This window comes from Suricata suricatta, chromosome 16 (assembly GCF_006229205.1).
Source record: "Suricata suricatta isolate VVHF042 chromosome 16, meerkat_22Aug2017_6uvM2_HiC, whole genome shotgun sequence".
NCBI lineage: Eukaryota > Metazoa > Chordata > Mammalia > Carnivora > Herpestidae > Suricata > Suricata suricatta.
Window position 1 is genome coordinate 46,457,921 of NC_043715.1, and position 9,969 is coordinate 46,467,889.

The 9,969-nt window shown below is 55.5% G+C and overlaps 2 protein-coding genes across 5 annotated transcripts in view; both read left to right on the forward strand.

The window, feature by feature from the left end:
- The window catches only part of HNRNPUL1 (heterogeneous nuclear ribonucleoprotein U like 1), a 35,143-nt gene extending 32,839 nt beyond the window's left edge, over window positions 1-2,304 (forward strand). For 3 of the 4 annotated variants that reach the window (XM_029924151.1, XM_029924149.1, XM_029924152.1), the window contains exons 14-15: window positions 377-568; window positions 1,105-2,304. In XM_029924151.1, the coding sequence (XP_029780011.1) occupies window positions 377-568; window positions 1,105-1,221 (309 nt within the window). In that variant the 3' untranslated portion in view covers window positions 1,222-2,304. The remainder of the gene's footprint in view (window positions 1-376; window positions 569-1,104) is intronic. The other variant, XM_029924150.1, reaches the window with a different exon arrangement.
- A 2,149-nt stretch (window positions 2,305-4,453) lies between these two features.
- CCDC97 (coiled-coil domain containing 97) overlaps window positions 4,454-9,969 on the forward strand; it is a 10,113-nt gene continuing 4,597 nt past the window's right edge. Inside the window, exons 1-3 of the mRNA XM_029925800.1 lie at window positions 4,454-4,652; window positions 7,732-8,187; window positions 9,853-9,967. Of these exons, the coding sequence (XP_029781660.1) occupies window positions 4,601-4,652; window positions 7,732-8,187; window positions 9,853-9,967 (623 nt within the window). The 5' untranslated portion in view covers window positions 4,454-4,600. The remainder of the gene's footprint in view (window positions 4,653-7,731; window positions 8,188-9,852; window positions 9,968-9,969) is intronic.

The following is a 9,969-nucleotide window of genomic DNA, read 5'->3' on the forward strand; positions in this document are numbered from 1 at the left end:
GGAAGCACTTGGGAAATTGGTACTACAGTTGCTCTCAGCCGACTTTCCCAGAGCAACTGCCACCAATTTACTGAGTGCCCAGTGGCTTGTCTGCTCAAGCTGACTGAATACACAAGGCAGTCTGAAGGGGAAAGCAGTGGAAATCCCAGAGATACTATGTGCCTTGCTCCCCCAGGGTCTTAGAGCTGGGAGGAGACTCCAGAACACAGCCTTACGTCCTACCCTGCCCCGCTGAGTCACAGAGCTGACCCCTTTCCTCAGCCCTCAGCCTCCACCAAGGAAGTTCCTTTGTGGGCCCACTGCTTACAAAGGCCCTTCCTCCATCCCAGCTGAGCAATTTCACAGAACCCTGATTTTTTTTCCCCCCATTTTCCAGCCGAGTTACAGCCAGCCACCATATAACCAGGGAGGTTACAGCCAGGGCTACACAGCCCCTCCACCTCCACCTCCACCACCGCCTGCCTACAACTATGGGAGCTATGGCGGCTACAACCCGGCTCCCTACACCCCTCCGCCACCCCCCACCGCACAGACCTATCCTCAGCCCAGCTATAACCAGTATCAGCAGGTAGGTGCCAGACTCAGACTATGGGGGTGGGGGAAGGGTGTGCTAAAGAGACTTCCAGGGGCCCCACATGGATATGTATTCCCAGACTGGAGTCCCTGTTAATTCCTAAAAAGATGGGCTGGCCTCAGGCTGGCATTTGTCTGATGTCACCATTCCGTTTGGTGGACACTGAATACCTGGTATCTGCCTCTGCTCCCAGTACAGCGAACAAATGACAGAGCAGGGGCCTTCAAATCCTGCTTCAGCACCATGGCCAGTGTCTGTCCGCTGGGGTTGGTGCTAGGCCATCATAGCTGTTACTGTTTTGAATGTGGTTATCTGGCTGTACCTGAAAGGACAGGTTGGCAAGCCAGGAGGTCCGGGCTTCAGTCCCTAACTGCCCACCCATGTGGCATCAGGTCAGTCACTTGTCCTCCCAGGGTGCCTTGATTTCTCTCTCGGGACCCATCGCTGCCCTGGGTGAGAGTGGGGTCAAGGCAGGAGCCAGCTGTGGGTCTGGGTAAGGACAACCTGGTGCTCTTGGTCTCTCTCTCCAGTACGCCCAGCAGTGGAACCAGTACTACCAGAACCAGGGCCAGTGGCCACCGTACTACGGGAGCTACGACTACGGGAGCTACTCCGGGAACACGCAGGGGGGCACGAGCACACAGTAGCCGGTGTGCTCTGGAGGCCCCGCCGGCTTCCTCCACCAGCGCCCGCCTAGGCCCCTCGTCTACCCCCACTGGGCCCTGTGGTGCTGGCGGGTCATCCCGGGGTGGCCTCCTTTCAGCCCACTGCCTCCCCTCTGAGGGGCTTCTTCCCCAACACAGGGCCGGGCATTTTTCTCTGGATTCAAACAGGCAACAATGACCTTTTATTTTCTGTTTGTCCCCTTACCTTCTTCCTCCTCTTCTCCCCTCCTTCCTCCTCCCCTCCTCCTTTTTGACTGAAGACCCTCGCCCCACTGCGAGGCTGCAGTGGCTGAGGAGGGCCCCTTCTACCCCACTGTCCCAGCCCTGCTCCGGCCCCTCAGCTTCCTACACTTTCATGCAGTTGGTTGTAAATTCTCCCAGGAGCTGTTTTACTGTCTACTTTTCAGGATTAAAAAAAAAAATCAAAAACTTAAAAAAAAACACCCCCACAAGTTTAAAAAGTAAAATGCGGAGGGAGGAAGCAGTGACATATTTTTTTGGTAATTATGCTTTTTTTTTTAATTTTTAGAATTTCTCTGTTTTTACTGTGGCTGTTGATACTTCATCAGGATAACCATTTCTTTGCTGAGTTCAGGTGACCGAGGAAGAGCCACACCCTCAAAACAAAACACACAAAACAAAACCATAGAATCATCTTTAACCTAACTTTTTATACGATGTCTCAGTTTCCCGTAACTTTGCACACAAGCTTCTGTGTTGAGTTGAATTGTAACTGCTTTTTGTATTTGGAGAGAGTGTGACTATTGAACTTGAAACCTTTTATTCCGGGCGTCTTGGTAGTTTCTGGTGGGATAAGCGGGTGAGAGGGAAGAAGGGGAGGTTGGGGGGCTCTTTCCCTTCAGAACATGAAATTTCTCCCACTGCCTCCTCTCCAGAGGTCTCCCAGGTGCCAGACCTAAAGGTTTTTCCTACAATGATCCTCTGATTATTTTTACTTCCCCTTGACCCATATGTTTTAACAGGATTTTAACAAACTGCACTTATTAAGAAATGTGTTTGCTTTGTTTTGTTTTCTTTCAATAAATGACATGGCACCTCCTAGCAGGAAGGAAGCAGGGTTGAAACCCTGAAGTGTTACTGCAGTTGGCCTTTAATTGGGGTGGGGCCTTTTCAAGGGGACGTTATTTACTCATCTGTTAAACACTTATAGAGGGATTCATGGGCTGCGCCCCAATCTTGGTGCTGGGAGTGCCCCTTAAATCTGGGGCTCTCAGTTTTAAAGTGGTTCTCTGATCCCCGTTCTTTCTGATCCTGTCCCACAGTCCCAAACCTCTCCAGGAATTTGTGAGAAGGCATGGCAGGTCCCTAGGCAGAGGGTGAGGTAGGGCTGATGGGATGGAAACCAGGGGTGGACTGTCGGGGGTCATCACTGGGTGTGACGGACCCCCCCCCCCCCCCCCCCCCCCCCCCCCCCCCCCCCCCCCCCCCCCGTGCACCTCAGCCCTGGCCTTGGGTGCTGGACTTCGGACAGTTCCTGTCTGTGCTCCTGGATCCAGGCCAGTGGGGATTCCAGGAGCTTCTTTATCCAGCTACTGGGTTAGGTGCCCTCTCTGTGCCTCACTCTCTCTGGACAGTGCTGGGGACACAGCATGGTTAAAGCAGTCCTAAGCCCACAGGTCTCCCGGTCCAGAGGTAATACGGACTTTCCAAATGGTGACAGCACCAAGTGGCAGCTGTGAAAGCCTGAGGTGGAGTTTGGTGAGGGGAAGGTCTTCCTGGACAAGGGAACAATTTTAAAAATAGCCAGAGTGAGACTCGCTGCTTGCACTTCCGTGGTCTAGTTTCCTCCTTTCCCAGCAACTGGAGCCCCTCCTTTATCCCCCCTGGACATGTGTTCCTGGCCCCTTGTGAGGGGCAGTCCTGGGGCCAGTTCAGCCCCTTCCCTGACAGGAAGTACCTCAGAGTTTTGTGAATGGGACACAGGCTGCAAAAAAGAGGAGGAAGGCTGACTAGCTTTGAGGTTGGGTACAGGGCATCAGAATGTGAAGTGGAGCCAAGACTGGTGGCTAGTTGGGCTAAAAGGGACCCTAGAGTACCCTCCCCCAACCCCCCCAATTCAGCCCTCCTGGGAGAGCAGAAGGCCAAGGGCCTTGGCCTCCCTCTGGGAAGTTCCCCTCCTTGCAGGTCCACGTGTAGGGCAACAGCACCCTCTGCTGGCCTCTCTGGGTAATCTCTTAAATGTCCCCACCCATCTGCTGTGGCAAACCGACCTCTGGATCACTCATCCTGGCGATGCAAATGGGAAGTTATTTTGCTCCTGTCCACAGCGTCTGGTCTCCTCACGGGTCTCCCTTACCTCTACCTCTAGTTCTTTATCCTGATGCCCTCCTGCCTGCTACCTGAAGGATAAAGGAGCCCAAGCTGCTTATGCGGCTTATGCTGCCCTGGGTGCCTGGCCCCTGGTCACCTCTCTGGCTTCATCTTCCGCTATTCCTCCGAACTTAAGATCAGTGGTTGGTTCCGGGACAGTCACAAATCTCTCAATCCAAATGACCTCTGCTCTGCTTCGGAAAATGCACATGTATGTGCAATTGTGCATAAATACTCAAGAGGTTCTCAGGTCCTTGCAGCAACCAGAAATCTCCATGACTTGCCTTCCCCTTCGGGTCTTTGCCTCGCCCTTCCCTGACCCTCCAAAGCCAATAAGAGCCCTGGCCACTCAGGGTAGTCACTTGTGTGATGTCTTGTCTCCTTTGTTGGTAACTCACACTTGAATGAGTCCCTACCCATCACCTCAAGCAGATCAGGACCAAAGTTGTCCGCCGCCCCACCCCCCCCACCCCCCCCCACCCCCCGCATCCACAAATTCTTAAGGTTCTGCCTGGAAACACAGCGGGAAGTTCTGTCTGATCTCACTGCCCATTTCATGCTAGCCAGGGGCTGGCTGTGATGGCAGGAGCAAGAGAGGAAGCTTAGTAGATACTCTTTGAGGTGCTGAAGGACAAAAGAGGGATGGATTGGAGTCTGAACCAGACCATAAACCCTTAGGCTCTGGAAGGTGGCCATTCAACCATCCATGCCTAGAGTAAGCATGGCAGGCTCTGGAGTTCAGCAGTGAACAAACAGTGGTTCAAAGCCCTCCTGACGAGTAATTCCGCAGCAGGTCAGATAGGGGAGGGAGGGGGAGGGGGGAAGAGCTCCTGGCTTCGGGGCGGGGCGGGACCTGAGGGAGGCACGCACGCGCAAAGGAAGGTTCGGCTTCAGCCCGGAACTGTTGTTTCGGGATCGGCAGAGCACCGGGCCCCGGGAAAGTGCTCCACCGGAAGTGGCCGCTGAAGACTTGGGACAAGAATTGGCGTGCGGGCCTGCCGCGGCGGTTAACTAGTAGTAGAGAATTAGAATGGAGGCCGTGGCGGCGGCGGCGACGGCGACGGCGAAGGAACCCGATGAAGGTGAGGTCCTGGCCACGCGAAGGCGGCGGCGGGTGGGGCTGTGGTGTCACTGGGAAATGATTCCCCGTGAGTGCGCAGGAGGACTCTTTATAGGAGGACACCTGCTCTCGGGTTTACCAGTCCCCTTCGCCACTTAGTCCAGATTTCCCTCCTTTGTTGCGAGCTGCCGTGCTTTGCCCCCTCCCCTCCCCTAAAATTAAGGTCTCTCAAGTTCCAGGACAGCCCTTTCCATGTGCCAGGCTAACCCAGTTCCTTACCAGGCTCTTAGATCAACAGAAACCTGTCACCTGTCCGAGCTAAGTCTCAGTGTCCCAGTCAAGCCTGCCTCTCAAATGACCTGCTTCCCCAGGTCACACTGACCCCTTGTCCCCAGGCCCACCTTCCTCTTGTCCCATACAAAGTTTTGCTTATTCGAGACTTAAACAGCTCCCCCATTTCACTCTCCTTCCCCTTCCACCAAAGTCCACAGTTTCATCTGCTTCCTCCTGTCCTTAATCCATTGCTGTGGTGCCCCCACCTCTTTCCTTTGCATTTTCAATCTCTTTATTCTCCTGATGCCTTCCCCTCCGTATCTAAAATGCTTTCCTTTTGGGGCACCTGGGTTGCCGGTTGGTTAAGCCTCCAATTCTTGATTTCAGCTCAGGTTGTGATCTCAGGCTTTGTGAGATCCAGCCCACTCCCGACCCCCACCCATGTGGGGCTCTGAGCTGACAATGTGGAGAGGATTCTCTCTCTCTCTGTCTGTCTCTGACCCTCTCCCGATCTCCTCTCTCTCAAAACAAATAAACATTTAAAAAACAAAAATGCTTTCGTTTTGCTCATCTTAAAATTTCATCCAGCGGTCTCAGAGTCCTCCCAGGTGGGGCGAGGAGTGATTGGGACGTTGGCTGGCGTTCACTGGCCGAGAATTGGGGACTGTTGAAGCTGGATGACGGGGGTGGGGTGGGGATGTTCGTTGTATTCTCTACATTTGTGCATGTCGGAGCTTTTCCGTGAGCAAACATGTTTTGACCTAAAGTCTATCCTTTGATCCCACGTACCTTCCAGATACCATATATCTTCTCCAAAGAGTCCTCCACGCCGTCTCCATTTCCTCACCCCCCACCCACTTGCAGTCTGAGGCTCACCTTCAGAAACTGCTCTGGTTAAGGTCCCCAGTGACCTTCCCCGAGTACTTCCAACGGAGTCGCCCCATTGCGGGCTTTTCTTACTGGACTGCTTGGAGAATGCAATGCCGCTGACTCCTCCGTTGCTCTTGAACCTTGTCCCTCGGTTTCTGTGACACCAGTTTTTCCCATTCTTTTCCTTGCTCCCAGGCTTCTCCTGCTCAGCCTCTATCGGTTTCCTATGGCCTCTGCAGCAAATGACCACAACGTCAGGGGCTAAAAACAACAGAAATGCATTCTCTCTCAGTTTTGAAGGCCAGAGGTCTGAAATTGGTACGACTAGGCAGAAATCAAGGTGTTAGCGGGACGGACAGCGGAGGGCTTCCTTGGGGGCTCTTCCAGCTTCTGGTGGCTCCTGATGTTTCTTGGCTTGTGGCCACATCACCCTGGCCTCTGCCTTCATCCGTCTTCATGTGGCCCTTCTCTGCGTATGCCCACACTCCCTCTCGGGCTCTGTCTTACGGACACTCGTCATGGCATTTAGGCCCCAGTCCCAAGAGCCTTAACTTTATCACATCTGCAGAGACTCTTTTTATTTTTTTGGCCAAATGCAGTAATACCGGCTCCAGGAATGAAGGTGCGGCTGTCTTTCGGGGGCCCTTTTTGTAGCCTTTCATGGGCTCCCTCATGGGCACGTCCTCTCCCCGTCGGGTCAGGCCTCTCTCTAGCCCCCTCTTCTCTTGCCCCCACACACTCCCACGCCCTCTCCATGACCGCTCATTTCCTCTGGCTTTAGTTCTTGCCTTGGATCCGTCAACTCCACGGCTCTGGCCCCAACTCTGCACATCTCTCGTGAGAAGTCTCTAGCCCCACAGACCAGCAGTCTCTTAGATGTCCGCCCTTGGATGTCCCCTGTGCCCATCCTACCTTCCATGTCCCAACACCTGCTCCTCGTCCATGACTCTGTCTCATGGACAGTTTGACCAGGCCCCACACCAGAGCCCTGGACCTGAACCAGATGAGTCCCTCACCTCTTAGCCCTTCAGCGCCATGGCTTCTCGGCCTCCAGAGCATCTTCCTAACCCCCCCTCCCCCATCCCCTCCTCCACAGCCCCTGCACTGGTCCAGCTCAGTCTTCCCTGGTCTCAGTGATTAAAACCCTCCCTGAAGCCCATTGCACCTGTAACCCTCACCCCCTCTTCCCTGTCCCGGCCAAGCTGCCCAAAGGAGTTGCCTCTGTTTTCCGTCTCCTATTTCCTGCTTGCTCAGCCCCGCTCCAGTTCCCACAGCTTTTGAGAAACTGCTCTCGACAAGATTTGCCTAGAGCTCAGCCTTCCTGCTAACCAGTGCCCAGATTGTCTTTGGATGAACATGTGGCTGAGTAGGGGAGAGAGAGGGAGGGAGCGAACAAGTCAGTGCATGTGTTAGTGGTTTTGGGAACAAGTGAAAAGGCAAAGAATTGAGTGAGTCAATACATGTGGTAAAGGACCAAGTAAACACACCAAGCTCCCTTATGCCTCAGGACCTTTGCACTGACTGTTCCCTCTCCCTGGAGCTCTCTTTCTCCAAAACTATCGTAGCTCAGTCCCTCACCACCTCAGGACTCTACTGAAATGTCACTTTTTTTGCAAGTTCTACTCTGACTGTCCCATTTGAAGTTGCTGCCTGCCCCCCTTCTGCAGTCCCTCTGCTTTCCCTCGTTATTTTTCTGCATAGCCCTTGGAATCACCCAACAGACTGTATGTTCGCTCACATGTCACGTTTTCAGTAATTATGTTTCTCACTGTGTCCCCCACTAAATGTCATCTTTCTGCTTACGATAGTATCTCTAGGACCCAGAACAGTGCCCAGACTATAGTAGGTGCTCAGTAAATGTAAGATGAATGAGTGAGCATCCAGGCCTTTCCACTTACCCCTCCCCACCTTCCCCCTACTCCCATCCCAGGACTGACAAATCTCCCCTCTCCCCACAGGCTGCACAGGGCCCAGTACTGGGCACTGGGGGGAGCTGAGCTGGACACCTGTCCCCCCCAGACCCCAGGACAAGGTGAAAGCAGCAGAGGGAGCACCAGAGGCCCTGAATGACGCGCCCCCTGGGGTGGAGAATGCGGCGCTGAGTGCCATGCTGCGGGCCGTGGCTGCCAGCCGCCTGCCCGTGTGCAGCCAGCAGCAGGGCGAGCCCGACCTGACCGAGCAGGAGAAGGTAGCCATCCTGGGCCGGCTGTACCATGAGAAGCCGCTGGTGTTCCTGGAGCGCTTCCGCACGAGCCTCCGCGAGGAGCACCTGGCCTGCTTCGGCCACTTGCGCGGTGACCATCGGGCAGACTTCTACTGTGCTGAGGTGGCCCGGCAGGGCAGCGCCCGACCCCGTACCCTGCGCACCCGCCTGCGTAACCGGCGCTACGCTGCCCTGCGTGAGCTCATCCAAGGTGTGGGGACATGTGGGCTGGGCCGGAGGGGAGACTGAAGCAGAGGAAATAAGAAGCAAGGACGCAAGAGTAGAGACACAGGCAGAGTCCTGGGAGATGAGTTTTGAGACAGGGACACAGGGAGGTAGACACAGAAACATGAAGTGATGAGGAAGATCGGTAGAGACAGGGGAAGAGAAGGGAACAGGCAGAAGAGTCAGAATTTATTTTTTTATTTAATTTTTTTTACGTTCATTTATTTTGTGAGAGAGAGAGTGAGAGAGAGCATGAGCGGGAAGGGTAAGAGAGAGAAGGAGACCCAGAATTGGAAGCAGGCGCCAGGCTCCAAGCTGTCAGCACAGAGCCCGATGTGGGGCTCAAACCCACCAACTGTGAGATCATGACCTGAGCTGAAGTCGGACGCTTCACCGACTGAGCCACTCAGGCGCCCCAAAACTCAGAATTTAGTAAAGACACAAGTGCCATCTGAGGTGGGGGGGCCGAGGACACGGTACCTTGCACTGTGGTGACTGGTTATCCCCCAGGAAAATGCGATCCATACGTCACACCGTACACAGAGGCGCTGAGGAAACCTAGGGGAGTGTGTCTGAGACCCTGGGGACGCAAAGGCCCGCCCAAACAGGGCACACCGAGACCTTCTTGACCACAGCGTTAATTGCCAGCCTCTTTGTGACCATAACTAGAGTTGAAAGATGAGCATAAGCGGAGCGGAGAGTGAGGGAAGATTCCGGTCAGGGAGGAGAGCGAGCTCGTAGGCCGAAGAGTGAGGGAGATGGAGAGGGTGAGGCACGGCAACAGGCAGGGGGAGATGGGAGGGAGGCATAACGGATGAATGGTGAGGGGACAGACCCTGGGCCCAGGAGAGATGGCCAGAGAAGCAGAAATGGCCCCGGGGAGCGAGGCTGACTGAGCCAGGGAGAGGGAGAGAGACAATGTGGTGGGAGATGCCAGAAACAGGGAGATGGGGTAAGAGACAGGGATAGCCACAGACCCCCAGGCCGCAGAGGCCGGGACTCCAGGCAGGTCCTCGCCCTGGGCTCTGAAGGTGGGGCTGGGCCAGTGGGTTGGAGGGACCCTGCAGGTTTAACGGTTTTCTGAGGGACAGAGCCACCCCTGCAGGAAGAGGCAGTGAGGAGAGAGGCAAAGGCCCCAGGTTCGGGGTGGTGGGGAAGCCAAGCATATGTAAGGGGCGGCTGCAGAGAGGAGCGCGCTGGGAGAGGGACGATCGGAGGTCTGGAAGACCACCAGGGTCGCCCATATCGGCCACTTCCTGCCATGTGCACAGTGTGCACAGACCGGTATGCAAAACGTACATCCGGGCTCCTGCGTGCAGGACCCCTGGCTGTGGCGTCCGGCACACCCCCTCCCAGAGACAGCCCGGCACCTGCAGGAGGGCGGGTGTACCCATGTGCACACGCTTGCACACGCGAGGACATGTGCATATACGGGCCTGATTACACGCGCGCGCTCAGACGCACGCACGACTACTCGTGGCCGTGTTTCCTCGGGCCGCGGCAGGTTTTCCTGCGCGTCAGAAAGTGTGCGCACGCGCTCGCACGTCCACGGCTTCCTACGGGCCTGAGCGCAGACTCACGTGTGCGTGGACACGCCCGCCCGCAGCCAGGCCCCGGCCTCGCGCGCAGAAGCCCCGTCTCCCCCGCGCAGGTGGCGAGTACTTCAGTGACGAGCAGATGCGGTTCCGGGCCCCGCTGCTGTACGAGCAGTACATCGGGCAGTACCTAACCCAGGAGGAGCTCAGCGCCCGCGCCCCGGCCCGCCGGC